The sequence below is a fragment of the Ornithorhynchus anatinus genome, chromosome 1 (assembly GCF_004115215.2).
Source record: "Ornithorhynchus anatinus isolate Pmale09 chromosome 1, mOrnAna1.pri.v4, whole genome shotgun sequence".
NCBI classification, from domain to species: Eukaryota; Metazoa; Chordata; class Mammalia; order Monotremata; family Ornithorhynchidae; genus Ornithorhynchus; species Ornithorhynchus anatinus.
The window spans coordinates 148,827,634-148,846,920 of record NC_041728.1 but is presented as its reverse complement, the minus strand read 5'-3'; the positions used below and the strand labels follow the sequence as shown (position 1 = coordinate 148,846,920).

Sequence of the window (19,287 nt, the reverse complement as noted above, 5' to 3'; positions counted from 1 at the left end):
AGCCCCGACCCCCAATCTCACATGCTTTCCGCCGGGCCACGGAGAATCAAATATTGACCCCTCGTCTGCGTAAAAGCCAGAGTCCACATATTTTCCTGGGAGAAAAATTAACAGGTGTCCCTGCTTGAATAACGGGTGTCCCTATTTGGACAGGCATTTCACAAGCATCCCATCCTCCCCCTTGTACCTTTAGTCAGAGAGTTTTTGCAACCTCGCAAATTCGGCCGCCCACACTCATCCACCGCAAAGTCCGATCGCCTGTGAGGCGTAGACCTTAATCTTCGATCTTTCGCTCTTTAGAATGAAAACCGACTGAGACGAGTTGAGCTAAAGGGTCAGAAATCAGTCCCTTCTGTTTTGAGGCATCTGTAACAGTTTTTCCACAGGCTCTCAATTTTAGTCTCTAACGTGCCCAGCGACAGTATGTTAAAAAAAGTAGAGAATGGTGATAATTCCATATAGAAATACTTGATGGCATCCTTTTGGACATTCAGAGAAAGTGTAATGGATTAAAATAGTAAAAATGAACAAGGAATTCAATAATGTTGGTATCTGTTAAGCGCTTACTACGTGCAGAGCACTGTTCTAAGCGCTGGGGGACATACAGGGTCATCGGGTGGTCCCACGTGAGGCTCACAGTCTTCATCCCCATTTTACAGATGAGGTAACTGAGGCACAAAGAAGTTACGTGACTTCTTGCCCACGGTCACACAGCTGCCAAGCGGCAGAGCTGAGATTCGAACCCATGACTTCTGGCTCCCCAGCCCGGGCTCTTTCCCCTGAGCTACGCTGGAGTGATGACTGTAATAGTAGTAATGGTAAAAATAGTAGAAATAGCAAAATGGTATTTATTAAGTGCTTACTGTAAGTCAAGCATAATAATAACTGTGGTATTTGTTAAGCACTTATTATGTGCCAGGCACTGTACTAAGCGCTGGAATGAACACAAGCAGATCAGAGAAGCAGGGTGGCTCAGTGGAAAGAGCCCGGGCTTGGGAGTCAGAGGTCATGGGTCCGCATCCCAGCTCTGCCACTTGGCAGCTGTGTGACTGTGGGCAAGTCACTAAACTCCCCTGTGCCTCAGTTACCTCATCTGTAAAACGGGGATTACGATTGGGAGCCTCACGTGGGACAACCTGATTACCCTGGATCTTCCCCGGCGCTTAGAACGGTGCTCTGCACATAGTAAGCGCTTAACAAAAGCCAATATTATTATTATTATCATCAGGTTGGACACATTCCCTGTCCCACATGGGGCTCGCAGTCTCAATCCCCATTTTACAGATGCGGTGATCGAGGCCCAGAGAAGTGAAGTGACTTGCCCAAGGTCACACAGCAAGCCCGTCAAAGGGCGGGGACCGTATCCGATTTGTCCATTCCAAGCGCTCAGTCCAGCGCTCTGCACATAGTAAGCGCTCAATAGATACTATTGAATGAATGAACACAGCAGACAAGTGGTTGAGCCGAGGTTAGAACCCACGACCCTCTGACTCCCAGGCCTGTGCTCGAATTGCTGGGGAAGATACAAGTTAATCAGACTGGAAACAGTCCCCGACCCATACGGGGCTCCCGATCCAAGTAGGAACGGGAACGGACGTGGAACCTCCATTTTAAAGCTGAGGAAACCGAGGCTCAGAGAAGTGACTTGCCCAAGGTAAAACAGCAGGCACTGGGCAGAGCTGGGAATAGAACCCAGGTGCTCTGAGTGCCAGGCCTGTGATCTTTCCACTGGGCCATGCTAGTAATAGTAGTAATCAATTGATCATATTTATTGAGCACTTACTGTGTCAGAGCACTGTACTAGGTGCTTGGGAGAGTAATGATAATAATAGTGTTGGTATTTGTTAAGCGCTTACTATGTGCAGGGCGCCGTTCTAAGCGCTGGGGGAGATACAGGGTCATCAGGCGGTCCCACGTGAGGCTCACGGTTAATCCCCATTTGACAGAGGAGGTCACTGAGGCCCAGAGAAGTGAAGCGACTTGCCCACAGTCACACGGCTGGCAGGCGGCGGAGCCGGGAGTCGAACCCATGGCCTCCGACTCCCAGGCCCGGGCTCCCCCCACCGAGCCACGCTGAGTACAGGGTATCAGAGTCGGTAGGCGTGTTCCACGCCCACAGCGAGCTTAGGTTCTAGAAGAGTTTGTCTTACGCCGTCGGGTCGTTTCCGACCCACAGAGACACCACGGACGCGTCTCTCTCAGATCGCCCCCGCCCTCCATCTGCAGTCGTTCCGGTAGTGGATCCGTAGATGGCCTTCCACTCGCTAGCCGCTGGCCAAGAAGCAGCGTGGCTCAGCGGAAAGAGCCCGGGCTTTGGAGTCGGAGGTCACGGGTTCGAATCCCGGCTCGGCCACTTGTCGGCTGGGTGACTTTGGGCGAGTCACTTCACTCCTCTGTGCCTCGGTTCCCTCATCTGTAAAATGAGGATGAAGACCGTGAGCCCCACGTGGGACGACCTCATTCCCCTGTGTCTACCCCAGCGTTTAGAACAGTGCTCGGCACATAGCAAGCGCTTAACGAATACCAACATTATTATTATTAGGAATGGAACGGACAGGCCTCTGCTTGACTCTCCCTCCCGTAGCCGAGACTGGTGGAGGACTGGGAACTCTCCAGGTGCCACCCCGAATGGGGCGGGAATATTAGTAACGGTAGGCGTCGTCCTAGCAGTGTTAGTAGCGTTTATAAAGAGCTCACTTGGTGTGGTGCACTGTACTGGGCACCTGGGAAGTGCGAAATAACAGTGGCAAATAAAAGGAAATAGAGTGTAGGAGCCGCTAAGAAAAATGCAGAGAAAGTGACGGGGCCCGATTTACTTGGAAGCGAGATACGAGATAAAATGAACTAAGAATGGGACGAAAATGAAGAAAAAAGGGGGTAAGTTAAATGGTGGTATATAAAAGCGCTTACTAGGTGCAAAGCATTAAGCGCTGGGGGATACGAGGTGATCAGGTTGTCCCACGTGGGGCTCACAGTCTTAATCCCCATTTTCCAGAGGAGGTCACTGAGGCCCAGAGAAGTGAAGCGACTTGCCCACAGTCACACGGCTGGCGGGCGGCGGAGCCGGGATTCGAACCCATGAACTCCGACTCCCAAGCCCGCGCCCTTTCCACGGAGCCACGCAGCCATGGTATTTCAGCGTTGCTTCGATTCCGAGCATCCTATGAGGGCCGGTTTCAAGGCCCGCCACCCACGCTCTCCTCCTTCCGTATCAGCCGGCTCGCTTGACCTGCTGATCCCCAGCTTCAACTCTTCCCTCCTCCTAAACCCGCCTCTTCACTGTACCTCGGTTTTGAATCTTCGACCTCCCCCCCAGCCCCACCGCCACACCCCCGGCTGGAATAATAATGTTGGCATCTGTTAAGCGCTCACTGCGTGCCGGGCACTGTTCTAAGCGCCGGGGGAGATACGGGGTCATCGGGTTGTCCCACGTGAGGCTCACAGTCTTCATCCCCATTTGACAGACGAGGTAACTGAAGAGAAGTGAAGTGACCCGCCCCCGGTCACACAGCTGACGGGTGGCGGAGCCGGGATTCGAACCCGTGACCTCTGGCTCCCAAGGCCGGGCTCTTTCCACTGAGCCACGCTGCTTCTCCCTTTCCCCCACCTCATCCACCGGATTGCCCCTCTCTTCCTCTTCAAAATCCTCCATCGATCCCACCTCCTCCGGGAAGCCTTCCCGGTTTATTTCACAAGCCCCCCCCCCCCGTTTGCGTCAGAAAACACTCAAAAAATGCCGTTGGCTGATTGGGGTAGATAATAATAGTGTTGGTATTCGTTAAGCGCTTACTATGTGCAGGGCGCCGTTCTAAGCGCCGGGGTAGATACAGGGTCATCGGGTCGTCCCACGCGAGGCTCACGGTCCTCATCCCCATTTGACAGATGAGGGAACTGAGGCGCAGAGAAGTGAAGTGACTCGCCCACAGTCACCCAGCTGACAAGTGGCACACTCTCCGTCCTACGCGGGGCTTACCGTCTACACGGGAGGGAGAACAGATCTGGAATCCTCATTTTACGGACGGGGGAAGAGACACGCGGACGATTTGCCCAAGGCAAGAGGGAAGGCTAGGATTAGAATCCAGGTCCTCTGACTCCCAGGCCCACGTTAATAAAAACGGTACTTGTTAAGCGCTTACTATGTGCCGAGCACTGTCCCAAGCGCTTTTCACCAGGCCAGGCTGCTTCTCAGGTTACGGCCTCGGAGCGTCTCCCTCTGAATTTTTTCACGTGCCAAATGACGTTTTTAAATTCACAAATTCCCTAAATTCTGCAGTTCCCTCTAGGACTACCTGTTCTTCGCCAAATAAGACCAACTGGACCAGACTCCTCGCTAGGTCATGGGTTCTAAGGCTGACTCCGCCACTTGTCTGCTGCGCGTCCTTGGGCGAGCCACTGCACTTCTCTGGGCCTCAGGTCCCTCATCTGTAAAACGGGATGGAGATTGTGAGCCTCCGTGTGGGACAACCTGATGACCCTGAATCTACCCCAGCGCTTAGTACGGGACGCTGTACATAGTAAGCGCTTAACGAATAGCACAGTTATATTATTATTATTATCATTAGACACAGCCTTGCGGGTCTACCCAGTTGGAAAGCATAGCTGGACCTGAGTGTCGTGTGTTCATTCAATAGGATTCACTGGGCGCCTACTATGCGCAGAGCACCGTACCAAGCGGTCGGAATGGACAAATCGGTAGCGGATAGAGACGGTCCCCGCCCTTTGACGGGCTTACGGTCTAACTGGGGGAAGTGTTCAGAAGTAGGCATTTGTAGTTCAATAATTAGTCCACTTTCAACACCACGGCTCTCCAGCTGTAGGCCAGGTTCGCTTTTTTTCCCACCTGGCTTATTTTAAGGCTTTATTAAGCACTTACTGGGCGACGAGCACCGTGCTAAGCTTTGAGTTCGACACCGGATCGTCAGATCAGACGTGGCGCTCGGGTCTCACTGGGCTCACGGTCTAAGAGGTGGGCGGGTGGCCGGTAAATGTGAACATCTTAGTCCACCCACTGATACCAAAGGGCTTATGGGATTCGCTCTAGAACTTTTTGGAAAATGATATAATAATAATAATAATAATAATAACTGTGGTATCAAACGCCCACTACGTGCCAGGCGCCGCACTGGGGTAGATACAAGGCAATCGCACTGGACGCGGTCTTCGGAGAAGCAGCGTGGCTCAGTGGAAAGAGCACGGGCTTTGGAGTCAGGGGTCACGGGTTCGAGTCCCGCCTCTGCCACTTGACAGCTGTGTGACCGTGGGCGAGTCACTTCTCTGGGCCTCAGTGACCTCATCTGGAAAATGGGGATGAAGACTGTGAGCCCCGCGTGGGACAACCTGATTCCCCTGTGTCTACCCCAGAGCTTAGAACGGTGCTCGGCACATAGGGAGCGCTTAACAGATACCATTTTAATAATAGTAATGTTGGTATCTGTTAAGCGCTCCCTATGTGCCGAGCACCGTTCTAAGCGCTGGGGGGAGACGCGGGGTCATCGGGTCGTCCCACGCGAGGCTCACCGTTAATCCCCATTTTACAGATGAGGTGACTGAGGCACAGAGAAGTGACGCGACCTGCCCACGGTCCCACAGCTGACGAGTGGCAGAGCCGGGAATCGAACCCGGTGATTTACGGATGAGGTAACTGAGGCACCGAGATGTGAAGTGACTTGCCCAAGGTGACACAGCAGACAAGTGATGGAGCCAGGATTGGAACCCAGATCCCGCCGACGTTCCATCGTTACTTATGTAATCAAACCTAAATTTCCTCAGTCCCCAACACACAGTAGCTCCCAAGCACCCCCAATCCGGCGTATTCTAATTTTTTATGTCTATTTATTGATATTTCATATTTATTCTAAACCTAGAATGTTTGACAGCAATTGAAAATATTTCCCAAAGGGTGAGCAGATAAGTTGCTGTCCCTGCGTAATGGTTTTTCACACTGAAAGTGGAATATGAAATTATCTTCATAATGACGATGTCATTAAAGGAATTAATTACTGATGCAAAAATAAAGTCCCAAAGTAGAATGCAGGAGCTGGGGAGGTGAGCATAGATTGGGCATTTTCCACACAGCGGACGAGCGGCGGAGCCAGGCATAGGTCACGGGTTCTAATCCCGGCTCTGCCACTTGTCTACTCCGCCACGTGCCTGCTGGGTGACCTTGGGGAAGTCACTTCACTTCTCTGTGTTTTGTCACCTCGTCTGTAAGATGAAGACTGAGACTGTGAGCGCCATGTAGAGAGGCAGCGTGGCTCAGTGGAAAGAGCCCGGGCTTAGGAGTCAGAGGTCATGGGTTCTAATCCCGGGTCCGCCACCTGTCAGCTGGGGGACTCTGGGCGAGTCACTTCACTTCTCGGTGCCTCAGTGACCTCGTCTGTAAAATGGGGGTGAAGACTGTGAGCCTCACGTGGGACCACCTGATGACCCTGTATCTACCCCAGCGCTTAGAACAGTGCTTGGCACATAGTAAGCACTTAACAAATACCAACATTATTATTATTATGTAGGACAGGGACCGGGCCTAACCCAGTTTGGTTGTATCCACCACAGCGCTTAGTCCAATGAGCTTAGTACAGTGCCCTGCCACATAGTAAGCTCTTAACAGATATCATTATTAATGGGGATTAAAACTGTGAGCCTCACATGGGACGACCTGATGATCCTGTATCCCCCCCCCCAGCGCTTAGAACAGTGCTCTGCACATAGTAAGCGCTAAACGAATGCCAACATTATCATTATTATTAATAATAGCTAGTAGTAGTACTGTTATTTACCAAGTGCTTACTGTGTGCTGGCCACTGTACTGAGCACCGGGAGAGAAGCCACAGGTGGGAATGAGACACGGTCCCTGTCCCTCAGGGAGAAAAGATGCCCTGGTTTTCCAGAGACACGGAGGTGGGCAGCGTGGCTCGGTGGAAAGAGCACGGGCTTTGGAGTCAGAGGTCATGGGTTCGAATCCCGGCTCGGCCACTTGTCAGCTGGGTGACTTTGGGCGAGTCACTTCACTTCTCGGTGCCTCAGTGACCTCAACTGTAAAATGGGGATTAAGACTGTGAGCCCCACGTGGGACGACCTGATTCCCTTGGGTCTACCCCAGCGCTTAGAGCAGTGCTCGGCACATAGTAAGCGCTTAACGGATACCAACATTATTATGAGCAGATCCCAGCTCCCAGCTCTGCCTCTGTCACCCTTGGCTCCTCAGAAATATTCAGATCCCGGCATCTCCGGGTTTATGGAACCTGATCAAGGGTCTCAGAGCGGGCCTGGGGTCCGAGGTAGCGACTGGGGAACTTCGAGCCCCAGAAATACAAGAGGACCCAGATGCCTTCCACACCGTCGATGTTGCGGTCCCCACAGGGGACGGGCCTCGATCCTTAGCCTTCGGGACTGACAGTCGGCCCCGACGCCAGCCGCGCCCGCTTTCTCGTCCGGGTCAGCCATGCTCCTGCTGGAATGAGGATTGGAACGAATGAGTAGTTGGCAGGTTTGCATCCTACGTCACTCAGTCGTATTTACTGAGCTCTTAATGGGTGCAGAGCACCGTACTAAGCGCTTGGGAGAATACAAAACAGAAGTCCTAAGTAGAGAAGCAGCGTGGCCCGGGAGCAATCAGAGAACCTAGGTTCTAATCCCGGCTCTGCCACTTCTCTGTTGTGTGACACTGGGCAATTGGCTTAACCTCTCTGGGCCTCAGTTACCTCATCTGAAAATGGGGCTGAAGACTGTGAGAAGTGAGCCATGGACCGTGTCCAACCCGCCTAGCTTGTACCTACCCTGGAGCTTGGCACGTAGCGTTTCACGAATACCACTAAATAGAAAAATGTCCCTGATATCAAGCGCATTTATCGAGCACGGATTATGTGCGGAGGAGTATACGAAGCAAATGGGGAAAGCACCGTACAAGAGAATTAGCAGACGTGTTCCCTGCCCACGAAGAGCTTACAGTCTAGAGGGGGAGGCAGACGTTAATATGAATGATAGCTAGAGACTGTCCTTCCGACATCCAATGGGTGTGAAGCGCCATTCACTCATTCAGTCGCATTTATCGAGCGCTTACTGTGTGCAGAGCACTGTACTAAGGGCTTGGAAAGTACAGTTCAGCAACAGAGAGAGACAATCCCTGCCCACAACGGGCTCCCGGTCTAGAAGGGGAGAAACAGACATCAAAACAAGTAAACAGGCATCAGTGGCAATAAAACAAGCGCCGTCCCTCCTGGGGGCTTATGATAGACCCTGCTAAACTAAGGTTGGAGATTCACCTGTGAACTGATTTGAAGGAAAACTCACCATCACCCTCAGACAGCCTCCTCATTTAGTAGCGTGGCTAGCAAGGTTCTTAGGGGGGGTTCCCATCTTCTCACGTGGCAAATGTGCAACGTTTCCTTTGCTCTCTGCAGACTGACTCGGATACCTTTTACTCACTAAAGTACCAGATAAGGGAAGGTGACTGCCCTGTCCAAAAAGACAAACACTGGCAAGACTGTGACTATCGAGAAGCTGCCGAAGCTGTAAGTTTTTTTAGACTCCTTCCCCCTCGTTTGTTTCTTCCGTGTGAAATTTGGTTTTGGGAAGAATCGCTAATGCAGTTTGACTCGTTGATACTGAAACTTCCATACGTACAGAAGGATAAAATAATATGAATGCAAGACTAAGACATCAGAGATGGCCCAGAGAGTCTTTCCTGGGAAACATTAAATGGATAAATGTGAAAATGTGGTCACTCACTGATGTCCCCAGCTGAGACCAGAAGTTTTAATTCTAGAAAGTTTGGTGTGATTTGCTCCCCGCAGCAGTTTTGAGAATCAGGGCGACACAGAGGGGTGTTTGGAACAATTCCTTGTTCTACCTATATTGGGAGCTGCCTAGTGTTACTCTAGGCAGGTCTAGCTTTGATCTGGAAGATTTCTCTTTCTTTGTTGGATCTCTGTGAGTTCTGTGGATGCTGGTGTTATACCACCAATGTGGGCTTTTATCAGCAAAGCCAAAGGGGTGTTTAATCAACCCGTGTGGTTTATTGAGCGCCTAGGGAAGTGAAAGATGTCTGGGGTGGCGTGTCCAAGAGGCCCCGCTAGAATAGCCGGTTTCCCAGAGCGGCATCCAGATTCCAGAAAGGAGTCGAGGGCGAGGGAGGGGAGAGGGAGTTCAGAGTGCATAGTATAATACTTGATAACTGCGGTTCCTTTCTTCCAAAGAACTGCACTGGCCATTTTTAACGTTATCAAAACCGTCACTGGGTTGATTCCAAGCACCACCCGAAGACTCTTCGTTAACAACACCAGAGGTTTCATTTGTGTCAAACAGATCAAAGTCAACAGTCTCTTTGTTTTTAGGCCACTGGAGAGTGCACGGCTACAGTAAAGACAAAGAATAAAGAAAAATTCACGGTGTCTTTGCAGACTTGTCAGATTACTCCAGGTATGTCAAACATATGTCCGTCGAAAAGATAGATTAACTTCTTCTGGTGGCAAAGCAGTTTCTGGTAGAGGGGAACTCAGTCGGTGAAGCAGTCATTGGTATATATTCAGTATTTACTGGGCGCAGAGTACTGTACTAAGTGTTCTGAAGCGGTAGAGAAGCAGCATGGCTCAGTGGAAAGAGCCCGGGCTTGGGAGTTAGAGGTCACGGGTTCGAATCCCAGCTCTGCCACTTGGCAGCTGCGTGACTGTGGGCAAGTCTCTTCACTTCTCTGTGCCTCAGTTACCTCAGCTGTAAAACGGGCATGAAGACTGTGAGCCCCACATGGGACAAACTGATTACCCTGTAGCTACCCCAGTGCTTACAACAGTGCTCTGCACAAAGTAAGCGCTTAACAAATACCAACATTATTGTCATTCTGAAGCAGCATGGCCTAGTGGCTAGAGCACGGGCCTGAGAGTCAGAAGGACCTGGGTTCCTATCCCGGCTCCGCCGCTTGTAATAATAATAATGATAATAATAAGGTTGGTATTTGTTAAGAGCTTACTATGTGCCGAGCACCGTTCCAAGCGCTGGGGGAGACACAGGGGAATCAGGTTGTCCCACGTGGGGCTCACAGTCTTAATCCCCATTTTACAGATGAGGTAACTGAGGCACCGAGAAGTGAAGTGACTCGCCCAAAGTCACCCAGCTGACAAGTGGCCGAGCCGGCATTCGAACCCATGACCTCTGACTCCAAAGCCCGTGCTCTTTCCACTGAGCCGCGCTGCTTCTCTAACCTGTCTGCTGTGTGACCTTAGGCAAGTCACTTCACTCCTCTATGCCTCAGTTCCCTCATCTGTAAAATGGGGATAAAGACCGTGAGCCCCATGTGGGACTGCGTCCAACCCGATCTGCACGTAATATAATAATGTTGGTATTTGTTAAGCGCTTACTAGGCGCTGAGCACTGGTCTAAGCGCTGGGGTAGAGACAGGGTACCTCCCCCGGTGCTTAGTATTGTTCCTAGCGCGGAGCCTAACAAATACCACTATTATTATCATTATCTTTATTAGTAGTAGTAACAGTAGTACAATACAACACAGTATACAGTGAGTTTAAAGTCTAGAGGGGGAGACAGACTGCTATGAGTCAATCAATCATAATAATAATGTGTTGTGGGGTGGGGGGTGGGCGAGAACACAAAAGTGCTTAAGGGGTACCAACCCAAACGTTGTTAGAAGGGAGGGCTTCCACAGGTAAGGAGGGCTTGGGAAAGACCTCTTGGAGGTGATATGGTTTTAGTAGGGCTTTACAGATGGGGCAAGTGGTGGCAATAATAATAATAATAATTATAGTATTTGTTAAGGGCTCACTATGCTCCAACCACTGTACTGAGAGCTGGGGTGGAGACAAACAAATCGGATTGGACACAATCCCTGTCCCACAAAGGGCTCGCGGTCTCGATCCCCATTTTACAGATGAGGGAACTGAGGCCCAGAGAAATGAAATGACTTGCCCCAGTTCAGACAGCAGACAAGTGACGGACTGGGAATTAGAACCCACGACCTTCTGACTCCCAGGCCCGTGCCTTATCCACTAGGCCGTGCTGCTTCTCTGGTCTGTTGGATATGAAGGGGGAGGGAGTTCCAAACCAATCAATCGATCGATCGGTGATTTTTATCGAGCGCAGAACACTGTACTAAGCACCTGGGAAAGTATAATCCAACAAGGGGAGATGGGAGAGGCAGGCATTAAAATAAATTGCAGACAGGGGAAATAGAGTATAAGAATATTCACATAGGTTCAGTGGGGGGTGAGGTGAGTATTAAAATTTTTTAAGGGGAACATAGCCAATAGTCAACTCACCAGGTAGAGGAGAGGGGAAATAAGGACTTAGTCAAGGAAAGCCTCTTGGACGAGATTCGATTTGAAAAGGGTTGCAAAGGTGAGGGAAATGGTGAACTGTCAGATATGAAAAGGGAGGGAATTCCAATCGATCAATTAATCCTATTTATTGAGCGCTGACTGTATGCAGAGCACTGTACTAAGTGTTTGGGAGAGTACAGAAGAAAGGAGTTGATAGACATGCTCCCTGCTCACAAGGAGCTCACAGTCTACAGGAGGAGACAGGAATTAAAATATTACGGTTATGCATATAAGCGCTGTGGGGTTGAAGTGAGGTGAATAAAAGGTACAAATCCCAGGGTGAGGGTCACCCAGATCCCCCTTCATTCCTGACAGAGGTTCACTCTTTCCACCTCCAAAGTCTTCGTAAAACTCACATCTCCAAGAGGCATTCCCTGACTAAGCCTTCATTTTTCTTCTCTCGCTCCCTTCTGCATCCCGTGTCCTAGCCCTAGTTCCGCCATAACTCAGCCAAATATCAGGAGGAGGTCTCACACCTGCTTTTGAAATCTGTCCACTCCACATCTCATGAAAATACTTGCTCCCACCCTTCTTTCCTCCCTGACGGCCATTTCCAATCGCTCACTCTCCAATGGCTCCTTCCCCTCTGCTTTCAAATACGAGCTTTTCATTCACTCATTAATTCGTATTTATTGAATGTTTACTGATTGCAGAACACTGTACTAAAGGTTTGGGAGAACCTAATAAAACAGTAAACAGACACAGCCTCTGCCCACGACATGAATTTACAATCTAGAGGAGGCGGCAGACAATTAATATAGATAAATAAAGCACGGAAATGTACAAAAGTGCTGTGGGGTTGAGGGATAGGGGAATGAATAAAGGGAGCAAGTCAGGGCGACACGGAAGAGAGAGTGGGAGAAAAGGAGAGGAGGACTTAGTCAGGGAAGGCCTCTTGGAGGAGTTGTGCCTTCAAGAAGGCTCCGAAGATGAGGAGAGTAACCATCTGTCAGATATGAGGTGGGAAGGTGTTCCAGGCCAGAGGGAGGACGTAGGCGAGGAGTTGCCGTTGAGAGAGACGAGATCGAGGCACAGAGAGAAGGTCAGTATTAGAGGAGAGAAGGGTTGTTGTAGGAGAGTAGCGAAGTGAGGTAAGAGGGGGGCAAGGGGATTGAGTGCTTTAAAACCAGCGAAGAGGAGTTTTTGACTGATGAAGAAGTCGATAGGCAACCCTGGAGTTTCTGGAGGAGTGGGGAAACATGTCCCGAACTTTTCTGTAGAAAAATGATCCAGGCAGCAGAGTGAAGTGAAGCAGCGTGGCTCAGTGGAAAGAGCACGGGCGTGGGAGTCAGAGGTCATGGGTTCGAATCCCAGCTCTGCCGCTTGTCGGCTGTGTGACTTTGGGCAAGTCACTTCACTTCTCTGTGCCTCAGTTACCTCATCTGGAAAATGGGGATTAAGACTGTGAGCCTCATGTGGGACAACCTGATTCCCCTGTGCCTACCCCAGCGCTTAGAACAGTGCTCTGCACATACTACGCGCTTAACAAATGCCAACATTATTATTATTATTATTAGTGGAGTGGGGAGAGACAGAAGGCTGGGAGGTCAGCAAGGAGGATGATATAGCAATCAAGGGCGGAAAGGATAAGTGATTTAATTTCCGCGGTACCAGTTTGAATAGAGAGGAAAGGGCGTATTTTAGCGATGTTGTGAAGGTGGGATTGGCAGGATGTGGTAATGGATTGAATAAGTGGGTTGAATGAGAGACAGGTGTCAAGGGTAATGCCACGGTTATGAGCTTGTGAGACGGGAAGGGTGGTGGTGCCGTCTACAGTGATGGGAAAGTCAGGAGGAAGACGGAGTTTGGGAGGAAAGATTAGGGATTCTCTTGTGGACAAGTGACAGGAGGACATCCAAATAGAGATGCGTCTAAGGCAGGAGAGAGGGAGAGAGATCAGGGCTGGAGAGGTCAATTTAGGTGTCAGCTGCATGGAAGTGATAGTCGAAGCCATGGGAGCGAATGAGTTCTCCGAGGGAGTGGGCGTAGATGGAGAATAGAAGGGGAGCCGGAACTTGAAGCTTGAGGAACTCCCACAGTTAGGGGAGGCGGAGGAGGATCCCGAGAATGGGCAGCCAGAGAGATGAGGAGAACCAGGAGAGGACAGGGTCAGCGAAGCCAAGATTAGATAATGTTTCCAGGAGAAGGGGGTGGTCGACGGCGTCGAAGGCGTCCGAGAGGTCGAGGAGGATTAGGCTGAAATAGAGGCCGTTGAATTCGGCAAGAAGATCATTGGTGACGTTTGAGAGGGCGGTTCTGTGGAGTGAAGAGGACAGAAGCCAAATTAGAGGGGGTCAGGTAGAGCGTCAGAAGAAAGGAATTCAAGACAGTGGGTGTAGCCAACTCACTCGAGGAGTTTGGAGAAGAAGGGTAGGAGGGAGATGGAGCGAAAACTGGAGGGACTCAGGAGTCAAGGGAGGGTATCACTTCTATTGTATCTTTATCTCTTATCCTAATCCCCACCCCTTCCAATTATTGCCCCATCTCTCTCTCTCTGACCATTCCTGTTCAAACTACTAGAATGCACTGCTGACGACCAAGCCTCCACTTCTTTTCCTCCAACTCTCTCCTTGATCCTCCACAATCCGGCTTTGTTCCCCCTTCATGCCACTGAAACTGCTCTCTCCAAGATCACCAATGACTTCCTCCTCGCCAAACGGACTCAACTCCGCCATAATTCCCCCTGATCGCTCAGCAGGCTCTGACGTTGTGGACCGGCACCTGGTCCTAGAAAAAATAACTAACCTGGGTTTCATTCATTCATTTGTATTTATGGAGCATTTACAGCATGAAAAGCACTGTACTAAGCACTTGGGAGAGTACAATACGACAACAGGCAGACACACGCCCCGCCCCCAACGAGCTCCGATGACACAGTCCTCTCCTGGTTCTCCTCCTACCTCTCTTCTTTATCTTATTCACCAGCTCTTCCTCAGCCTTCCACTCGTCGACCGTGGTTCCCTTTAGGCTCAGTTCTGGGTTCCCCTCTAGTCTCCATCTCTGCTCCCTTCGGGAACTTAACTGCTTGATTGATTGATGGATTGATTGATTGTTTCAAATACCACCTCTAGGTGAAGCTCTCCCAAATCTATTTCATTAGCCCCAGCCTCTCTCGGCCTCTGCGCAGATTGGCAACTCCTCCTCCTTCCAGGACATCTCTAAATGGATGTCCTGCGGACGCCTTTGCTCTCAACAGGTCCGTAACCGTACTGCGCATCTTTCCTCCAAATTTTCTCCTCCTTATCAATTGCCCACCCCTGTCGTCATCCTCCCGATCTCTCAAGCCCACAACCTGGGCATTTGCCTCGATTCCTCTCTCCGTCTCAACAGCCACCTTCAGTCGGTCACCCTATCCTGTCAGTTGTTTCTTCACATTTCCAAAATCCACCCTTATCTCTCTGTCCAAACGTCCGGGCACTTGTCGCATCCCGACCCATAACTGTCTGAGCCCCTCAGAGATGTCACTGACTCCAGTCTCCTCTCTTCACTGCCCAAATCACTTTTCTACTGCATCACGCCGTATGAGACACTGCCCTCCTCGAAAACTTTCAAAGGTTGCCCACCCCTCTCCACATCAGAGAGAAACTCCTGAGCACCTGCTTTGAGGCGCTTCATAATAATAATAATTGTGGTATTTGTTAAGCACTTACTATGTACCAGGCACTCTACTAAGTGTTGGGGTGGACACGAGCAAATCGGGTTGGACCCTGTCCCTGTCCCGCGTGGGGCTCACAGTCTCAATCCCCGTCTTACAGATGAGGTAACTGAGACACGGAGAATTAATGTTGGTATTTGTTAAGCGCTTACTATGTGCCGAGCACTGTGCTAAGCGCTGGGGGAGATACAGGGCAATCAGGTTGTCCCACGCGGGGCTCACAGACTTGATCCCCATTTTACAGATGAGGGAACTGAGGCCCAGAGAAGTCAAGTGACTTGCCCAAGGTCACACAGCTGACAAGTGGCAGAGCTGGGATTGGAACCCATGACCTCTGACTCCCAAGCCCGGGCTCTTTCCACTGAGCCACGAGTGAAGTCACTTGCCCAAGGTTACCCAGCAGACAAGTGGTGGAGCAGGAATTAGAACCCAGTTCATAAATTCTGTCCCCAGTTCTCTCCCACCACCTCCCAGTTCGTATGCTTCATTTATCTCGTCAGCCTACTTACTCGTTCATTCATTCCATTGCATTTATTGAGCGCTTACTGTATACTGAGTACTCTACTAAGCTCTTGGAAGTGTACAATATAACAATGAACCGACACATTCCCTGCCCACAACAAGTTTACAGTCTGGAGATACAAACTAATCAGGTTGGACACAGTCCCTATCTCACACGGGGCTCACACTCTTAATCCCCATTTTACAGATGAGGTCACTGAGGCACAGAGAAGTGAAGTAACTTGCCCAAGGTCACACTGCAGACAAGTGGTGATGTCGGAATTAGAACTCAGGTTCTTCCGACTTCCAAGCCCCTAGTCTGGCCACTAAGCCACGCACTGTAACCTTGTTCTCATCCCTCTCGCTGCCAATCTCTTGCTCACATCTCCCCTCTGCCTGGAACTGCCTCCCCTTTCAAATCTGGCAGATCGTTAATAATAATAATAATAATGATGTTGGTATTTAAGCTATGTGCAGAGCACTGTTCTAAGCGCTGGGGGAGATGCAGGGTCATCAGCTTGTCCCACGTGAGGCTCACAGTCTTCATCCCCATTTTGCAGCTGAGGTCACTGAGGCCCAGAGAAGTGAAGTGACTCGCCCACAGTCACACGGCTGACAAGTGGCAGAGACGGGATTCAAACCCGACTCCCAAGCCCAGGCTCTCTCCACTGAGCCACGCTGCTTCCAATAATGGTATTTGTTAAGCACTTACTATTTGCCGGGCACTGTACTAAGTGCTGAGGTGGATACAAGTAAGTCGGGTTGGACACAGTCCCGGTCCCATGTGGGGCTCACAGTTTCAATCCCCATTTTACAGATGAGGTGACTGAGGCCCAGAGAAGTAAAGTGAATTAATCGCCCAAGTTCACAAAGCAGACGAGGGGTGGAGCTGGGATTAGAACCCATGACTTTCTGATTCCGAAGCCCACGCTTTATCCACCACGCCATGCTGCTTCTACTCTCATTGCTCATTACTTATCCTTACTCTCTCCCCATTTTTAGTACCCACGGGCTCAGCGGAAAGAGCATGGGCTTTGGAGTCAGGGGTCATGAGTTCGAATCCCAGCTCTGCCGCTTGTCAGCTGTGTGACTGTGGGCGAGTCACTTCACTTCTCTGGGCCTCAGTTACCTCATCTGTACAATGGGGATCGAGTCTGTGAGCCCCGCGTGGGACAACCTGATTGCCTTGTATCTCCCCCAGCGCTTAGAACAGTGCTTGGCACATAGTAAGCGCTTAACCAATACCAACATTATTATTATTATTATCTCCTCCCGGAAGCCTTTTCGGTCTAATCTTTCATCTCCCCATCCTCTCTCCTGGCCTACTGAGTCACCTAGGTACTTAAACCCAAACCTCCAAAATACTCATCTTCCTTTCCACCCCCAACAACACCTATATCTATCTATCTTTAAACTTCGTTGCTTCTCCTTACCTGTAATTTCTTTTTGTGTCCGTGTCCCCCACTAGATTGTAAGCTTCTTGAGGGCAGGGATCACGCCTGTTGTATTGTACTCATCCCCGGCTCTGCCTCGTGTCTGCTGTGTGACCTTAGGCCAGTCACTTAGCTTCTCTCTGCCTCAGTTACCTCATCTGTAAACTGGGGATTGGGACCGTGAGCCCCGCATGGGACGGGGACCGTGTCCAACCCCAGCGCTTAGTGCAGTGCCCGGCACGAAGTCAGTTCTTAACAAATAGTTCTCTGCACCGAATGAGCACTCGATAATAGCGTCGACTGAAGGATTCTGATGCATCGCATCAGTCTAAGAAATAGCAATAAAAGCCGTAAATTATCCCAGAGTTAGCCTCTGCACAAAAAATCCACACCCTAGAATGGGACTAGGGTACGATTTCTTTCATTCCTAAATTTTCTAACCAAAAAGTGGGATTGTCATAGCGGCAGCACGTGTTTCACATGGCTCTTCCTTCATTCTTTCAGGACTGAGTCTGTTTTTACTAAACTTGTCTAAGTCACATCCGTTTTTCCATCTGCCCCTTCCAGCTGAAGGCCCAGTGATTACAGCGCATTACGAGTGCTCCGGATGCATACATCCCATCTCCCCTACCAGCACAGACTTAATTCCAATCTTGAAACATGGCCTTCAGCATTTCAACAACAGGACTAATCATCCCTTCCTCTTCCGAGTTAACGAAGTGAAAAAGGCCCAAAGGCAGGTTGGTATCACATATTTTTCTTCATTTCGCCTAAAAAAATTAATTGCCTAGGTTTTCTTAATATATGTGGGATTTTCACATAAAGGGGAAGCATTATTGGAGGCAGAGATATCCCCTAAGTGAGGGAGAATTGCCGGGGCCTGCCGAACGTACGGCTTTCGGAGGACTGAGCGATTGATTCATCTGCCTCACAAACCAGCCCACCCGGAAGATCCAGTTCCCCAAAATATTCTTAATTAAAACTGTATTTTGCCCTATTTCTGTGCCACTGATTATCCTGAAAACAGACAAGGATCCGTTGGTTCATTCATTCAATCTGTGTGCGGAGCACTGTTCTAAGCGCTTGGAAAGTACAACCGGGCAACGAATAGAGACCTAACGACGGGCCGGTATTTAAAAGTGTGTTGGAAAGCATAATTGGTGATGGACCTTGGAGTTCTCTGGCATCTTCTGTTTCTGATTCGGATCGTCAATCAGTCAATCAGCGGTATTTATAGAGCACTTGTTGTGCGCGGAGCATAATGCTAAGCACTAGGGAGAGTACACGACAACAGAGTTGGTAAACGCGTTCCCTGCCCACAACGAGCTTACAGTCTAGAGGATTATACACCTGTTTTTTCCACATGGTAATATTTTTTCTGCGTATTTTAGCTGGAACGTTGTTAGGCAGTTAGGGAAGGCTTCATCTGACAGCGTGAGCCTGCTTGCACGCAGTACATCCAGGGGTGATTTTGTAAGAATGCACACTCCGGATCATAGAGAAACGAGGGTACGTATTACCGTCTCTGCAGGACCGAAGACCTCCACTCCACTTACCTTCCCACTTTTGCCCAGAGGCAGCGTTCAGGATTTAGAATTTAGAAAAACGTTTAGAAGAAGGCAGTGGGTAAAAACCACTTGCATATTTCGACCAAGAAAACCCTATGGATAGAAACACCGGAACAACTACCGAAGTAGTGAAGATAGGACGTTCTGGTGAGCGTCGCTATGAATCCGAAATGACTCTGACGGCATCTGACGACGACATGGGGCTCCCAGTCTGAGTAGGAGGGAGAACGGGTATCGATTCCCCATTTTGCAGATGAGGGAACTGAGGTCCGGAGGAATTAAGTGACCGGCCCGAGGTCACACAGCAGACGAGTGGCGGAGCTGGGATTAGATCCAAGGTCCTCTGACCCCCAGGCCTGTGCTCTTTCCACTGGGCCACACCGCTTCCCAAGCAGCGTGGCTAAGTGGAAAGGGCCTGGGCTTCGGAGTCAGGGGTCATGGGTTCGACTCCCGGCTCTGCCGCTTGGCAGCCGTGTGACTGCGGGCAAGTCACTTCACGTCTCCGGGCCTCAGTTCCCTCGTCTGTAAAATGGGGATTAACTGTGAGCCTCGCGTGGGACGACCCGATGACCCCGTATCTCCCCCAGCGCTTAGAACGGTGCTCTGCACGTAGTAAGCGCTTAACAGATACCAACACTTATATATTCACCCCCATCCCCCACCACACCACTTACGTACCTACCTTAAATTCAGTTGCCTCCCCCAATCTACAGGCTCAACTCTACTCTCCCAAGCCCTTAGTACAGTGTTATGCACACAGTAAACACTCAATACATACCGTCGCTTGATTGATAGTTGCGTTACGT

The 19,287-nt window shown here is 50.2% G+C and overlaps 1 protein-coding gene across 6 annotated transcripts in view; it reads left to right on the top strand.

Moving 5' to 3' along the window:
• The window catches only part of KNG1 (kininogen 1), a 73,979-nt gene that overhangs the window by 1,027 nt on the left and 53,665 nt on the right, over positions 1 to 19,287 (top strand). For all 6 annotated transcript variants that reach the window (XM_029064952.2, XM_029064944.2, XM_029064935.2 and 3 more), the window contains exons 2-4: positions 8,400 to 8,510; positions 9,333 to 9,417; positions 17,481 to 17,653. In XM_029064952.2, coding sequence (XP_028920785.1) covers positions 8,400 to 8,510; positions 9,333 to 9,417; positions 17,481 to 17,653 — 369 coding nt within the window. The remainder of the gene's footprint in view (positions 1 to 8,399; positions 8,511 to 9,332; positions 9,418 to 17,480; positions 17,654 to 19,287) is intronic.